This window comes from Erpetoichthys calabaricus, chromosome 10 (assembly GCF_900747795.2).
Source record: "Erpetoichthys calabaricus chromosome 10, fErpCal1.3, whole genome shotgun sequence".
NCBI classification, from domain to species: domain Eukaryota; kingdom Metazoa; phylum Chordata; class Cladistia; order Polypteriformes; family Polypteridae; genus Erpetoichthys; species Erpetoichthys calabaricus.
Genome location: NC_041403.2, coordinates 156259255 through 156277405, shown reverse-complemented (window position 1 = coordinate 156277405; position 18151 = coordinate 156259255). Strand labels below are relative to the sequence as shown.

At 39.4% G+C, this 18151-nt stretch overlaps 1 protein-coding gene across 3 annotated transcripts in view; it reads left to right on the top strand.

The window, feature by feature from the left end:
- Positions 1-18151, top strand: part of lrrc7 (leucine rich repeat containing 7) — a 542484-nt gene that overhangs the window by 432366 nt on the left and 91967 nt on the right. For all 3 annotated transcript variants that reach the window (XM_051932508.1, XM_051932506.1, XM_051932505.1), the window contains 3 exons: positions 8537-8666; positions 10499-10614; positions 17584-17653. In XM_051932508.1, coding sequence (XP_051788468.1) covers positions 8537-8666; positions 10499-10614; positions 17584-17653 — 316 coding nt within the window. The remainder of the gene's footprint in view (positions 1-8536; positions 8667-10498; positions 10615-17583; positions 17654-18151) is intronic.

Here is an 18151-nt window from a genome sequence, read left to right as displayed (position 1 = left end):
CGTTTGTCATAGGTGGTCCATGGCGCAGGGCACCTTTTAAATAAATAATCAGGTTCTGGGTAGTGTGCAGGCTCAGAATCAGGTGCAGGCGTGTGAGGGTGCATTTCACCTATTGGGTTAAGTGGGGTGCTTGGCTGATCGTGCCACATACACATGTGGAGACGGGCAGATAGGTCGGTCACCTCAATTGTGCCTCGGCTGGAGTGGCTTGTCACACCTGTACCCAATTAGAGAGGTCAAATAAAAAAGAGCCTGCATGGCAGAGGAGGGAAAGGAAAGGAACAAAAAAGAAGCAAAAAGCGGCATGGAAGTTAAAGGATGGAGAAAAGGACAGGAGTGAGAAAGAGCCCTGAAAGAAGAGCATGTGGATGGCGTTTCAGGCGTGCTGAGGGGGCAGAGGGTCACTCCTGCTGAGCAACTGTAGTATTTCAGAGTGATTCCACTGCAAGGCCAGGGAATGGCAGAGGCAGTCCAAAGGGGTGGAGGCACAGCAGTACCCCGTGGAACATCATGGGATGGGCGGCGGAGACACAAGCCTGAACTGAAGTGTGTCTGAACCTGTTGGAAGAAATCGGAATAGGATAAGCTGGAGAGACATCAGTTTTAAAGGGATGCACCTGGGCTTGTGAGATTTTAGATGACTTCTTCCTGCTTGTTTTATTCTCGGGTTTTATGGATATTTATTTATTGGATTTTACCTTCCACATTCACTGTCATTTTATCAGATCATTTGTGTAATGAAGAATTTCACTGCACAGTTGAACACTGATAGTTTGTTTTTGGATTTTAATAAAAGCACTGATTCACCCCTTTTCTGGATGTTTGTGTCCTCATCTGCCTGGCTCGTCTTGGTTACAATATCGATGGTTGTGAGTTCAGGAGGCTCCCGTAAGGAACCAGTAGCGTAGAGCTAACCTGCACCGTCACAATGTTACAACACATGATTTCATTACTATAAAAGATGGCGGTGCAATTACAAGGACTTCTGAACTTTATTTGATAAAGGAAAGATCTTTGTGGGAAAAAAAAATCCAAATACTTTTAAGGACCTGAGGAACTTTGAACTTACAGTGGATTACCATAGTTTTCAGGCCTCTTCACTTTCTGCACACTTTATTGTGTTGTTGATTTAAGTTTAAATGGATAAATTAGGGTTAGGGTTAGGGTTTCAAGCTACACTTAATAACCCACATTAGCAAAGTGAAAACATATTTCCAGAAACATTTGCAAAATTATTAAAAATCAAGAACTAAAATCACTCACGCATAAATGTATTCAGACCATTAATTCAGCAATTTGTAAAAGCTCGTTTGGCAGCAATTTCAGCTTCAAGTCTTCTTGGTAAATCTCTACAAGTTTGCCACAACAGGGTTTGGGCAGTTTATCCCCTTCATCCTGGCAGATCCTCTCAAGCTGTGTTATGGGGTTTAAATCTGGGCTTTGGCTGGACCACTCAGGAATCTTATCACAAAGAAGCGGCTAAATCCAATACAGAAGCAGGAAAGACAAATTTGAAAAAATAAAGTGAGATATCAGAACGCCCCAAAAAATGTCTTTGAAACAAAACACGAGGAGGCTTTTAAGAGGCATTTTGTCAAGAAGCGCCAGCTCTAACAAACGTGTAACTCCATCTTGAAAAAGCATACGCTGATGAAATCACTCTCTTCAAATGTTATGAGTTTGCCTAGAAAAGGGAAAGCAAACTAAGACTACATCCACACTACTATGTTTTTGTTTAAAAATGCAGATATTAGTCTGCAGTGTTGCCTTTCATCCACAAAAAATGGAGATTTTTGTAAATGCTCTAAAACCGCCACTCAGCCTTGAAGTGAGGATGGATAAAAATTAAGGGTTTAAAAAAACGCACACTTAAATCACACTCTGTGGCCCTTCCTTTATTGGATTCTCAACCTCTTCGCTCACCCTATATTTGCATGTTACACTCAATAACAATACCACCTTATCGTCAGTCCATAAAAACAATGCTTGATTTTGTTTTCTTATGCTTTTTGTATTAACCATTGCTGCACTCCATGTGTAAATACAAGCTATAAATAAAAGTTTAGCATGGAGGACACTTCCTCTTCTAGTTTCCACCGATGTGCGCATGTCCAGCGTAGCCGAATGGCCACATCATATGCATTTTCGGCCATTTTAGCGTGGCAGGAGATACTACAATAAATGATGTGAAAACATTAGTGTAGACAGAGATTGTTTTCTTTAAACACTAAACTAAAAAATGAACTAAAAAAATACTCTTTTTGGAAAAAAATTTAATAAAAGGTACTGCAAAAAATGAAGATACAAAAGCTAGATGACAAAAACTTTAAATGGGAATTGTTTTGCTTTTATTTAGCAAAAATATCTGCCAATGGCGTAGGCAAAATTTACTTGCTAGGATTTCTTAAAGTGAGTTAAAATATCATAAATACAATTTTTTTGATACAGTTAGGTCCATTAATATTTGGACAGAGACAACTTTTTTCTAATTTTGGTTCTGCACATGACCACAATGAATTTTAAATGAAACAACTCAGATGCAGTTGAAGTGCAGACTTTCAGCTTTAATTCAGTGGGGTGAACAAAACGATTGCATAAAAATGTGAGGCAACTAAAGCATTTTTTGAACACAATCCCTTCATTTCAGGGGCTCAAAAGTAATTGGACAATTGACTCAAAGGCTATTTCATGGGCAGGTGTGGTCAAGTCTGTCGTTATGTCATTATCAATCAAGCAGATAAAAGGCCTGGAGTTGATTTGAGGTGTGGTGCTTGCATGTGGAAGATTTTGCTGTGAACAGACAACATGCAATCAAAGGAGCTCTCCATGCAGGTGAAAGAAGCCATCCTTAAGCTGCAAAAACAGAAAAAAAACATCTGAGAAATTGCTACAATATTATGTGTGGCAAAATCTACAGTTTGGTACATCCTGAGAAAGAAAGCAAGCACCGGTGAACTCAGCAACGTAAAAATACCTGGACGTCCACAGACGACAACAGTGGTGGATGATCGCAGAATCATTTCCATGGTGAAGAGAAACCCCTTCACAACAGCCAACCAAGTGAACAACACTCTCCAGGGGGTAGGCGTATCCATAAAGAGAAGACTGCATGAAAGTAAATACAGAGGGTGCAAGCCACTCATAAGCCTCAAGAATAGAAAGGCTAGATTGGACTTTGCTAAAGAACATCTAAAAAAGCCAGCACAGTTCTGGAAAAACATTCTTTGGACAGATGAAACCAAGATCAACCTCTACCAGAATGATGGAAAGAAAAAAGTATGGAGAAGGCATGGAACAGCTCATTATCCAAAGCACACCACATCATCTGTAAAACACGGTGGAGGCAGTGTGATGGCTTGGGCATGCATGGCTGCCAGTGGCACTGGGACACTAGTGTTTATTGATGATGTGACACAGGACAGAAGCAGCCGAATGAATTCTGAGGTGTTCAGAGACATACTGTCTGCTCAAATCCAGCTAAATGAAGTCAAATTGATTGGGTGGCGTTTCATGATACAGATGGACAATGACCCAAAACATACAGCCAAAGCAACCCAGGAGTTTATTAAAGCAAAGAAGTGGAAAATTTTTGAATGGCCAAGTCAGTCACCTGATCTTAACCCAATTGAGCAGGCATTTCACTTGTTGAAGACTAAACTTCAGACAGAAAGGCCCACAAACAAACAGCAACTGAAAGCCGCTGCAGTACAGGCCTGGCAGAGCATTAAAAAGGAGGAAACCCAACATCTGGTGATGTCCAGGAGTTCAAGACTTCAGGCTGTCATTGCCAGCAAAGGGTTTTCAACCAAGTATTAGAAACGAACATTTTATTTCCAGTTATTTAATTTGTCCAATTACTTTTGAGCCCCTGAAATGAAGGGATTGTGTTAAAAAATGCTTTAGTTGCCTCACATTTTTATGTAATCGTTTTGTTTACCCCACTGAATTAAAGCTGAAAGTCTGCACTTCAACTGCATCTGAGTTGTTTCATTTCAAATTCATTGTGGTCATGTACAGAACAAAAATTAGAAAAAAGTGGTCTCTGTCCAAATATTTATGGACCTAACTGTAAGTCAATAATTCTTACAACAAGGGAAACAAGATTTAATATTGTGATATAAATGCTTTTCACTTGCTTATTTTTTTATTTTTTCCACTGTAGAAACACTCTGCCCCCTTCTTTTCCAAATAAGAACACATATAGAGTTTCTCAAAACACAAGCTGAATGTCGAACTTTTTCCCATGACAATAAAAAGCTGCAAACAGTCTTGATCTACACAATATTTGAAGGTCCCTCCTTGCCTTTCAGCTTTCCCAGAATGCACTTCACTCCTGTTCAGCTTGGCAGGATTTAAAGGCCTCAGCTGGTTACCTGAAATCTATCACTTGAAAAGCTTAAAGCATTCTCAAAATATAATAAAATCAGACAACTAAAGTATATAAGTTTGTGCTTCATTATTGTATATTTAATAGAAAACAAACAGACAAGAAGCAATAAAGTAAAATGAAAGTTAAACTTTTTTTTGCTTCTGTGGTTCTGTCCAGAAATATTTTTAATAGTTTAGCAAAATCAGGATACATTCAACCAGACAATCATGCTTTTTTTAACAAATATGGACATATTAAGATTTGATTTTCATTTAAACAGTGTCTATAAATAAAATAACAAACATCAGGACACATTCTATTCTATAATTTAAAAAAATAAATGGAAATTTCACATGTAGAAAAAATAAGTGCATCCTTATATTTATCAGTAACCCAAACAGCTAAAGTTAGAATAAGGAGCAAATGATCAGAGCATCATTAGAGAGGACCTTATCTGATCTTATCTTGTTTATTTATCTGAACCTATCTTATTTACCCTGTCCCATCTGGAGCACCAGACAAGCTATGCACATCTCCCCTTTGTTGATTTTAGCACTGCTTTAAACACCATCCTCCCTCACAGATTGGTGTGCAAACTGCTAGCCCTGGGACTCCCATATTCCATCTGTATATGGATTAAAGACTTCCTGACAGACCGCACACAAAGGGTTAGGGTGGGCCCTAACATCTCCTCGGCCATCAGCTTCAGCACCGGCTCTCCTCAGGGCTGTGTGCTGAGCCCTCTGCTCTTCACGCTGTACACACATGACTGCACCCCCGCCCACCACCGCAACACCATCATCAAATTTGCAGACGACACCACTGTGGTGGGGCTCATCTCTGGGGAGGATGAATCCGCCTACAGGGACGAAGTAGAGCGGCTGACAGCATGGTGCACTGACAACAATCTGCTCCTGAACACAATTAAGACCAAGGAGCTCGTTGTGGACTTCAGGAAAAAGAAAACGGACATCAAACCACTCTACATCGGAGGGGACTGTGTGGAGAGGGTGTCAGACTTCCGCTTCATGGGAGTCCACATCATGGAAGACCTGTCCTGGAGTGCGGACACAGCTGAGCTGGCGAAGAAAGCTCAGCAGAGACTAATAGACTAAACAAAGACTAATACACTGAATGAGTTTCTACCCTGCTGTTATTAGGGCACTGAATGCCACCACATCACCTCCAATGCAGCAGTGCAATAGATGACATCTTGTGCAATAAGGTCTTATGTTGAATGTTTGTGTTCTACCTCATTTCTTCTTATCCGTTCTTAGGATTTTTTTAATTATATTTATTTATATTTTCAAACCGCAGGGACTGCACCTAATTTCGTTGCATTTGTTACAATGACAATAAAGATATTCTGATCTGATTCTGATTAATCCTCACACATTTAGTTAGGTTTGGTCTTTTTTGTTGAAGTGTGTGTTATCACCATAATGAGATCGAAAGAGCTCTCTAAGGCCAGTCAGAAGGTTAAAGATGCCTATGAGTCTTGGAAGGGGTTCAAAAAGATCTCTAAACATTATTCAGAAAATCATTTAAAAGTAGAAAAGTCGGCTGTTAGCTTTTAAAGGCCAGGCTCCCTCATCAAATTCAGCCTGGAAGCAGAATGTAAGATGTTGAAAGTGGTCTGTAAGAACCCCAGAATTTCCTCATTGGACATACAGGTAGCTCTTGCCACTGTTAATGTCAAAATGCATCAGTCTACCATTATTAGAAGGAGGCTGTACAAATTAGATCTGCATGAGATGTGTGACAAGAGGAATCCTTTCCTGTCCAGAAAGAACATGAGTGCAAGACCAACGTTTTTCCCAATAACACTTGGATGAAGACCAGGATGTCTGGAATAATTTGCTGTGGACAGATGAAGCAAAAAGAGAGTTATTTGGCCACAGCAACAGAAGATATGTTTTTTTGGTGAAAACCTAAGACAGCATTTGACTAGAAGAACCTGATACCAGATGTAAAGCATGGTGGTGGAAATGTGGTGGTTTTGCGGTCGCTTTATTGAATCAGGGTCTGACAAGCTGACAATCACAGAATCTGATTTGACTTCTTCATTGTGTCAGAGGGTGCTTGAAGGTAATGTGAGACCATCCGTCAGAAGATTGAAGCTCAACCAAAAGTGGACCTTGCAAAATGACAGTGACTCTAAACGTACCAGTAAATCTACCAAGGAATGGTTGAAAATTAATAATTGGAGGATTCTGGAATGGCCAAGTCATAGCTCAGATCCAAATCCCATTGAGATGGTATGGGGGGATTTGAAGTGGGTTATGCACAAAAGACCCCCCTCAAACATCACACATCTGAAAGAATTCAGCATGGAGGAGTGGGAAAGAACTTTCTCCCAGTAAATATCAGAGAGTGCAAGAGAGTTACAAGATACACCAACTTGAGGGGGCAACATCAGCTATTAGAGCCAGGGTGGCTGTAATTTTTCAACAGATGGTAATGTCGTATCTGTTTAAGTTTTATTAATTTTTGAATTACATCACCTTTATCAAAAGATACTGAAGATCAACTCTTGATATGTACACATATGTTTAAAAAGAAAATCATCTATCCTGGGGTGTGCTTTCTTTTCCATATGACTGTGAACATTCTTTTAAGTGTATTCCCTAAATGTAGAAATAGGTAAAAGTGCATTAAAAAGCTTTTCACTACAATATATATCAAATTGATCAGCAATTTATTTTGATTGGATAAGGGGTAAAGGAAAGAGAATAGAACAAATACCACGTACTAGCCAACCCGCGGCGTAGCATACTTCACATAATTATGTATTGATGGGTGAACACTTCCTCAAAGACACAGTTGTCCAAATGGGGTGGGTTTGAGGATACGACTGTAGGTGAATGAAAAGATGGAACTCTGGGAACGGTGCTCGGTCGCAGAGGGCGGAACCATGGGGAGAGGGGAAAGACGCCCATTCTGCCCCCTCCGCCCCGGCCCCCCCGCCATTCTAGTCTGCTGATTTCTTAGTCATCTCTTAGTCATCGTTCAGTATGCACTGCCTGCTCATGTGCCCACCCCCAACTCCTCACCTGAGTCGCTTTCATCTGTGTACAGTCTACATGCCCCTGTGAGTCAAGTTGACGTTTCATTTTCCAAACACCGCCTCAGTCGCTTTCGTCTTTGCTACAGTCCACATGCACCTCTGAGCCACGTTGACGTTTCATTGTTCTTTGCGGTTCCGGCTGCCTTTCTCTATATAATCCACCAAGTCACCCGACCATGGTAGTAGAGACGGGGGGTGTGTACAAAGGGCAGGGACTTAATCAGTGCGAGCGTATGACCCGCACTTACTGGGAATTCCTCGCCACTTGTCCTTCTAAGAAGTTGGACGTCGACCGCTCAGGGGTCCCGTAGCGATTTAGCAGGAGGGAGTCTCGTTCGTTATCAGAATTAACCAGACAAATCGCTCCACCAACTAAGAACAGCCATGCACCACCACCCACAGAATCAAGAAAGAGCTATCAATCTGTTACTCCTCTCCGTGTCCGGGCCGGGTGAGGTTTCCCGTGTTGAGTCAAATGAAGCAAAAGGCTCCACACCTGGTGGTGCCCTTCTGTCAATTCCTTTAAGCTTCAGCTTTGCAACCATACTCCCCCCGGAACCCAAAGACTTTGGTTATCCGGTCAGCTGCCCGGCGGGTCATGGGAATAACGCCACCGGGCCGCCATCACCAGTCGTCATCGTTTATGGTCGGAACTACGACAGTATGTGATTGTCTTCAAACCTCCGACTTTCGTTCTTGATTAATGAACAACATTCTTTGCAAATGCTTTCGCTCTCGCTCGAATTGTTGGTGGGCGGGGCTCTGTGAGTTGGCGGGCATGGCTCTGTCTTGCGTGCATCTTGCTTGCCATAGACTTAGTGAATTCTTAGAGTTGATGGGCGTGGCTCTGTGAGTTGTCGGCGGGCGTGACTCTATGAGTTGTCATTGTATCCCATGGTCTTAGAGTTGGTGGGTGGGTTTCTGTGAGTAGGCGGGTGTGGCTATGTTGTGCGTATCCCATGGTTGTCTTTCGTGCCCTGTCGGATTAGTGAATTATATATATAGATTAGTTCAATTTACTGAGTTTTGCCCCTAAGGGATTGTCACACATTCCTCTTTACTATTAAACCAGAAATGTATTTTCTTCTTACGTTTTTCAGCCTTTCACTGCTGGAGGAGTTTGACTGTAGCTGTAATGAGTTGGAGTCTCTTCCACCGACCATTGGTTACCTCCATAGTCTCCGTACATTAGCAGCTGATGAAAACTTCTTGTCTGAACTGCCAAGAGAAGTAAGTATTATTAACCTTCAGGGACAGTCAAAAACTATACAAGATATGATTTCCGAATATTTCCTTTCTTTTCTGATATAAAAATTCTAGTATTTAAAAAGCATTCTGTATAATAGCTCATTGTCATGAATTGTTAAACCTACACATCTTCTTCACCATTGACCACATTTCCTAACTGAGTGATTCCTTGCCAGCGACAACAGCATAAAACTACTTCCAGTTGGTTAGAAGATCCCTTTCTGTATAATTTGTGTACAGTAAATGCTTTAAATAAATACTAATCACCATCATCTATTAGCATTTGAGTGTCAGAGTAGAGAAAGCCTCAGCACATAGTGAATGTTCAAAAATGGCAACAGGCCAGAAACATATTACAGATTGTTTAACAGATAATTGTATCCATTCATGCATCCTTTAGAAAACTCGTTTAATCAAGTTTAAAGTCACGGGGTAAAATGTAAATCTCATCCGGGAGACAAATAACACTAGTTTAAAAATAATAATAATAATAATAATTTTATACACCTGTCAAAAACGGCCATAAAAAATCTTCATAGGTGATCATTTATTGCAGAGAATTTTGTTTTGCTTATGTTGGCAATATGGCAAGGTTGTGAACAATAAAAAGTATATATATATATATATATATATATATATATATATATATGGTTGAAAAATAGTTTTACTATCAAATAATGCAAAGAGTACACGACACGTGTTTCACCCTAATTCTGGGCTCATCAGGCATACACACTCACTGCATCCCCTCTCGGGAATCGAACCTCGAAGACGAATCCCCTAACGCTGCGCTACGGCGTGTGGTTCATTCATTTGACAGCATGTAGATCGGAGTAATTACATTCATGGAATTCGTTTTCAACCATTCTATGATCTGCTTCTCACAACTGAAAGAGGGCACTGTGGCGGATGTTAGCCGACTTGCTGACCAACCACAAGTGTTACCTGGTAGGTAACCACCCATACAATCAGATTGTGATTCAGACTACGAATGCCATGAATGTAATTACCCCGATCTACATACTGTCAAATGAACAAACCACACGCCGTAGCGCAGCGTTAGGGGATTCGCCTCTGGTGCTGATGTTCGAGGTTCAATTCCCGAGAGGGGATGCAGTGAGTGTTTACGCCTGATGAGCCCAGAATTAGGGTGAAACACGTGTCGTGTACTCTTTGCATTATTTGACAGTAAAACTATTTTATGACCATTCTATGATCTGCTTCTCGCAACTGAAAGAGGGCACTGTGGCGGATGTTAGCCGACTTGCTGACCAACCACAAGCGTTACCTGGTAGGTAACCACCCATACAATCAGATTGTGATTCAGACTACGAATGCCATGAATATATATATATATATATATTATATATATATATATATATATATATATATATATATATATATATATATATATATATATATATATTTAGTGGACATGAAATTTATAAAAAAAAAATATCAAAACTAAATGTAATTATGTAATGCTAATTTTATGATAACTGTTACTTTGTTTGTCCAGATTTTAAATTATACACAATTAGTTGCAGTCTGTGTTGTGAAAGAAATCAGTGCCTCTGACAGTGTTAGACAATATTAGGCAGGGAGATACAGAGAGAGACAAGTTAGGAGCACACGCTGATTACAGCATGTTGCCGCTCCCACCACATGAAGAACCACCCGGATTGGGACAATAGCTGGTACACAAATCTGAAACGACATTTAAAATTTTTTTGTGTGCTTAAAAAGATGTCGTAAACTCTGTACAGCTCATACTCGGGGTTCTAATACCTTTTCCCATCTTTCATTGTTTTCAGATTGGAAGCTGCAAAAATGTGACTGTCATGTCACTTCGCTCGAATAAACTTGAATTTCTTCCTGATGAAATTGGACAGATGCAGAAGCTGAGGGTTTTGAATTTGAGTGATAACAGGTACTCTCTCTGCTTTTGGATGTTTTTTCGTTGATTTATGAATCATCAAAAGAGCCTTCTTGTCTTTTCATGTAGAAAAAGTAGCATTTGTTGTTATTGATTTTTCTTCTTCTTCTTCCTCTTCATTTTTCCTCACTTCTTTGTGGAGTTGGTGTGCCTGATCAACCTTCTCCAAACAGTTCGGTCCTTCTTCTCCTCCTCTGTCTGACCCTTTTCCTTCAGATCTTCTTTTACTTTATTCATCCACATCTGCTTTGGCATCTTTTCCTTTTTCTACCTCAGTACATCCATCTCCATCACTCTTTTTCCCTGTAAAAAGAAGAAAAAAACCAAGAAAAGGATTTGGGGTTCCATCCCGTACATTCAGAACCCTGGCAGAAATTAAAGTAATTGAAATCAATGTTTTCATGAGAGAGAGTAATCTCTTCAGACTGAGTCCAAACATACGACTGCGAGGAAGGGAAAGTGGCTGGTTCTTATAGCTGCTAGGCAGGAAGAGGCAGGACCAAGGGCCAGGACCAGAAGTGAGGTCAATGGAAAGGAGGTTCTGGAAATAGAGATGGAATTAGGCAGCTTGTGTTCAGAGGATCTGGACGAAAGAGACAGAAAGGCATTAGTGCAACCAGTCAACTTCCCATGTTCAGCCAAGCCCACTGACTGACTCCCATGAGCTTGTGCGTGACAGCCCACATATTCATTGACTCTCCTTATGTCCGTTACAGTTCAGCCTACAATCTATACCTTCTCTTCTACTTTTGTTGTACCTCTGATTGGCTCATTTCTTATTTTGTCCTTCTTTGGAACTTCGCACATCCATTCTAACTCCACATATAAGTCTTCTCCAGATCAATACACACTCTATGCAAGCCTTTTTGTTTCTCTTGATGCTCCTCTATAAGATGTCCCTTTTTTGCCCACATGTTCATTGTCTCTTCTCAACACATGTCCATACCACTTCAACATACTTCCCTGTACTTTATTAGACATCTCTCCCACTTTTGTTGTTATTGATTATTTCTGCACAATTAAACCGCCATTCTTTCTCATCTGTCATTTACTCTTTCAAGAACATGACCACATTGTTGATCTATTTGCCATTTTGCTTTATTACAGACAACTGCTTGTTTGTTTTTCCATATCTAGAACAACTACTGGCTTTTTTATTTTCTGGCAATTCTGTCCTACTGGGCAGAGTGATGGATCTGAGGCTAGGGATGTGGATCCCATAAATGCCAGAAGTGACTCTACTCAGCTGGGCCCTTGAGCGAGACCCTTAACCTGCCACTGCTCCATCTTGAGTATGAGGTTAATCTGCATCTAGTCCTGCAAGAAGGTCCTCCAACCTGCAGGGAAAACTTGGGGGATGTGGTACGATTGGAATCCCAGCCATAGTAAAAAAAACTTCACACTGGTCCAGTGCTGAGGTGCCACCCGCTGCACTTGGGTCCCAATCTGGGTGGTTTATCATGTGGTGGGTGCAGCAACCCACTATCAGCGCATGCTCCCAACCAACCCCCCACTTTCCCCCCTACCTCATCATCTTGACTTCCTTTAATTTGGTGTGAAAAGCTCATCTTGGACTGCTGCTAGTTTTCTTGTCTGAGTCTCTGTGGTCATGGACTAAGGCTCTTTTTGCCACTTCCACAGTCTGTTCTTCTCTGGCATTGTCTTACTTTTAAGATTATAGGCCTCACCCACATTCCACTATTTTGTCAGTAAAAATCACCCAATCCAAATTATATTTTCAAATTTCTTTCATAGCTATCATTTTCTTATCCCTCATCAGATTCCATTTTGTCTTCATTGGTGTTACATTCCATTTTACACTTCTAATGGATTTTCATCTGTAAGAGTAACTTCACTTCTTATGCTAACAAACAAGATACCCAGTCACTTCTTCTTCTTCTTCTTCTTTCGGCTACTCCCATTAGGGGTTGCCACAGTGGATCATCTTTTTCCATATCTTCCTGTCCTTATCATCTTGCTATGTCACACCCATCACCTGCATGTCCTCTCTCACCACATCCATAAACCTTCTCTTAGGCCTTCCTCTTTTCCTATTGCCTGGTAGAAGATACCGAGGCGCTGATAGGATCTAAAACAGTAGACCTGTGCTTGACGGCCTTTATGGCCAAATGTCTTTTTGGCTAGGTGATATCACCATATTGGAAGGATATCCAGCACCTGAGTAAAGCCTATAGTATTTCATATTATGGGGCTTTTCCAGTGATTTTCGGTCTTGGCCTTCATTTTTATTATCTTAATGAATTGGAAGTTGGTGGTGCACTCCTGTGAAGTCAATCACCTAATGTGACATACCTAATGACTCACTCCAACTAGTCTACGACTCACTCTGGTAAAATCAAACAGGTTTCGGTCAGGGGGCGGACTATGTGTGTAGGAGAGCTGACAACCAATGAATGTTCATCCTGAAGTACAATGCATAGAATGTAGTGACAAAGAATAAGGAACACGCATGTTTTGAACTTCACAAACAGAAAAGAGGCTTGTTGCTCTGATACTGTATCTGGTGTTTTATATATTAAAACAGAATGGAAAAGAAAAAATAAACAACTGACAGTTCATCTGAACTAACCTCTGCTATCAACTCTTTTGTACTGCGCTGGCTCCATCAGGCAGCATGAGCCTATGGTCCTCACGAAAAGAAGGGAAACTCGTCTGTCTGATGTCTCATATTTTACAATCCATAATAGAATGGAAAAAATAAAAAAAACACAATTGCACGTTTTACTTCTGCTGCCCAAAGTAGTCTCACTATGGCATTGTCTAACAATTGTGCAATCTTACAATGGTGCAACCCTGTTCATTTGACTTTGGCTTTAACCTAGACTAATGGCCATAAGACACCAAGAATGTGTTGTATTGCTTCAGTTTCTATCTGTTCGTGGTTACCCTGTAATTTTCAAATTGTCTTTATATTTTGATTTACCCTTGTATATTGGGCCAGGCCCCTGATCTTTTATGTGCATTATTTATACCACTGTTGAACCACCAAGGGACCCAAACTTTAAAACCCCAAATGGGAATCAACCTTCACCCTGCATTTCAGAACAATATATGTTTATCAGTGAACTTCATTGTTATATGCATATATCAATGTGCATGAAACTCGGAGGGCAACAAAGACGTTTAAGTGTAAATTTAAAACACATCATGTAGAGGAACATGGAATTGATGGATGGATAGCAAGGCAGTAATCTAACCCTTCATTTTCTAGCTTGTTTATGCCGTTCATGGTAACAGTGGTCAACCAGAAGCATTGGGTGCATTGTGGGAACCAACCTAGGAAAAGGCACCAGTCTATCACAGGGTGTAACCACAAAATAATTTACAATACAAGATATGTCTGAAGGCTCCATTCTAATCCTCTCCAGGCCAAGCAGCTGAGAAAATGAATAGATGAATGAGGGCTCCATGTCATAAGATAGGAGAACACAGAAAATGTGGTAAAAGAGAGATTCTTTCTTTCTTTCTTTCTTTCTTTCTTTCTTTCTTTCTTTCTTTCTTTCTTTCTACGCCCAGGTACCTTAATAAGTGTCATTTTGCATGTGGCCTCAGCAGGTTTGTCAGCATGACTGACAGTGCTGACTCCCACACACTGCAGCACTGCAGACAAAATTGGCTATTTTTAACGAACTAATACATTAAATACATTGTAAATATTTCACCTTCTACTGAAGGAAATCTTATATTATAACTCCAGTATGTACAGCAGGTCTAATTCTGTGAGATGTAATTTGAACCAAGTAGCGAGTTACTAATTAAAGCAGCAACGCATGCTTCTGTGTCACTAATTATATGCTCCTTTAGAGAATGATGGCTTTCTGCTTGTTATTAGGGGGGTCTAATTAATGGTTTAAAAACTCAAAGAATAACCTCTTCTAGCACACTGAAACTATTAGAATGTTCAGTGCAGTAGTGTGCTAATTGTACAACCATAAAAGGTGTAAATCAGTCTTTATTTTATGTAGTGCCTACTGAAGACAATACACACAATCTTAAATCAATGTTCCCTTGTCTTCTTCTTTAAAAGAGGCAATTTATTATTGAATAAAGTATTTTCACACAAAAACAATATAAATATATATATATATATATATATATATATATATATATATATATATATATATATATATATGGTTGAAATAGTTTACTGTCAAATAAATGCAAACAGTACGCGACACGTGTTTCGCCCTCATTCTGGGCTCATCAGGCGTGACACAGACTACGAATGCCGTGAATGTAATTACCCCTATCTACATGCTGTCAAATAAACAAACCACACGCCGTGGCACAACATTAGGGGCTTTGCCGCTGACGTCCGAGGTTCGATTCCCGAGAGGGAGTGCAGTGGAGTGTGTACGCCTGATGTAAAAAGTAAAACACATAACGAGACTAAGTGCTGCTTTTATCAAACAGAAAAACTAAAGGGCACCTTCCACCATGAAAAAGTGAGGGAACGACAGAGAGGAAAAGAGGGGACATGATTAAGAAAGAAGGTTTAGTTTGTTGTAGTCTTCTAGGTAGTGATGGGTATTTCGAATTACTTTACTGATTTGATTCTTTTGAACTACCTGATTCTTTTGATTCATTTATAATTTAGCATATAGGGGAAGGCTGGAGGAGGGCGATCACATCACAAATAAATAATTTAATAATTTGTACACCATTTTCATATATACAGAATATGTATGTATGTTTGTATATAAAAACATATATATTTTAATATTATTGCTTGATAATTTATATTTAAGTCATTATATGTAAAATATAATTAATTATATATAATTACAGAATTTATTATATGTTTAACTTGATTATTCTTATACTATTGTCCTGTTTCCGTACACACAGAATTGTAGCAGTGCTACCTTAAATGGTCTACAAATCCCAGCAAGCGCAATAGTGTTACACCATTGGGTACTTTCAGAGTGGCACAGGGGTTGCTGGGAAGATGGATGATTAGGCACTATCTTTAAAAAGGAGCCAAAATATGCCAAGTGGGATCTTGATCATCTGTGTCTGTTTGTTTCTGCACATCTCATCTAATGGATTACTAATGCAACCATCGCTGGATTTCATTTCTTTCTGGATTATGTGCTTGTCCTATGCCTGCTTCTGTATGTGATTTTTGTCTTGGGTGGATACATCTTCATCTGGGGATTGCTCCCAATCATGCCAAATCTTCACACAGCAACTGGAACCTGGTAGGACAAAACTGTACATTTCATTCATTGGGTTGTTCACATGGATTTTTCATTCAACTTACCATCATCATTTGCGCCTACTGTACTGTTAATTGTTTATAATGTAGTATTTTGTGTTTCATTTGGTTTAATTTGTGTAGTGAATGTTAAATAATTATTACTGCTGGGAGAATTTGGGTGGGATTTTGCATACATGTTATTTGTGTATTGATTGTTTTTTTTCTTTATTCATTTAGTTAACATATTAATTATCTATTCATTTTGAACCGCTTTTTAAATTGTCTCTGCTGAGTCAAGTCTGTGTACATTCTTGGGTTCTCCAAAATGAAATAAACAAATCACCTTTTAAAAAAACATTGAAAAATCTGAGCAGCTCATACCGACCACAACAGCATGATTATGTATTTAAGATGCAAAATTAAAATAAGACATTTCATTACAGAATCACAAGTGAATTAGAATTGCACAACTCAAAATGATTCAAATCATTAGATTGATTCTCAGGTGCAATTCTCAGGTTGTGACTCAAGACTAATTAGACTGATTCTTAGGTAGTGATTTGTTTGTGAATGAAATGAACGAGAATCATTAGACTGATCCTCGGGTAGTGACTCGTTCATGAATCAAATGAAGAAGGATCATTAGACTGATTCTCTGCTAGTGATTTGATCACGAATCAGATGGATTAAAATCATTAGGATGATCCTCGGGTAGTGATTAATTTGCAAAACAAACCTATGAGAATAATTAACTTGATTCTCTGGTAGTGATTCAATCTCGAATCAGATGAACAAGAATCGTTACACAGATTCTCGAATAGTGACTTGTTCATGAATGAAAAGAATGAGAATTTTTGGAATTCAGACATTTGGGAATTATTTGTCTGATTCCCAGGTAATGATCTGTTCGTGAATCAAACAAACGAGAATTATTAGACTGATTCCAAAGTGGTGCTCTGGTCACTATTCAAATAAACAAGAACTGTTCAGGTGATTCTCAGATAGTGACTCATTGGTTGATGTGCTTGTTATCATCAAGGTAACTCTATTGTAACTCTCTTTCATCTCACATCCTTATTAATCTTCTAAACAAGCTACAATTTGTCCAGCATTCTGATAAACATTTGTGAAGTTATGATATGGCGAATAATCACATCACCTCATTTTGTATAGACTTCATTGACTTAAATTCCAAGTTCATTTTAAGATGTCTGTACTCACCTCAAAGCACTTCAGGAGCTATCCTCCTCATACTTACAAGATCTCCACCACAATTATATACCAGCTGTAAGCCTCATCTTCTGGCTTTCTGGTCATCCCAGCAGTCTTCCACTCCTCCTTGGCGTGTTGGGCTTTTAATGCACAGCTCTTCAAACTTGGCTTTTCATTACATAAATTCTCTGTTAACCCTGTTTGAATTTCTTTTCAATTTTAATTGCCTTGTTTAATCATTTTTTATTGTGGTTTATTATGGGATTTTTTTTAAATGTCTGGAAAAGTGTAATAAGATAAGATGATTTATTATTGTTTTTATTATTAGTAGTAGTAGTACTGTATTAAGGCTCATTTACTATATCTTTAATGATGAGCTATCATTAATTCAGGATATTCCTGTTTTCTGAAAGGAAAACTGTTTTGCTAAGTATGACACCTTTAATAGCTGCTTTTAGTTCACATGGAATAAATAATTTGAAGTTTGGCAAGCACAACCTCTGATCATAATGGTACATTTTCCTTTCTAGGTTGAAGAATTTGCCTTTCACTTTCACGAAGCTCAAGGACCTAGCAGCCCTGTGGCTCTCAGACAATCAGGTATTAAGAAGCCCTTTCTTCTTTTGTCACAAAATAATTGAATGTCTTTCAAGCCTTACTTTCTGTTTATTCGGTTCATGGATTTATTTGTGTGCCTTTAATTTGATGAATTTTATTCTGGTAATTAAAGGTCAATTCTCCAAAGCCACTGTAAATGTGGTGGGAATTTGTGCTTATATAATGAATGTCATTTTTAATTGCATAAAATCTTCTTCTTCTTCTTTCGGCTGCTCCTGTTCGAGGTTGCCACAGCAGATCATCTTTTTCCATCTCTTCCTGTCCTCTTCATCTTGCTCTGTCACACCCATCACCTGCATGTCTTCTCTCAGCACATCCATAAACCTTCTCTTAGGCCTTCATCTTTTTATCTTCCCTGGCAGCTCTATCCTTAGTACCCAGCATTTCTCCTCTACACATATCCAAACCAACGCAATCTCCTCTCTATGACTTTGTCTCCCAACTGTCCTACCTGAGCCGACCCTCTAATGTCCTCATTTC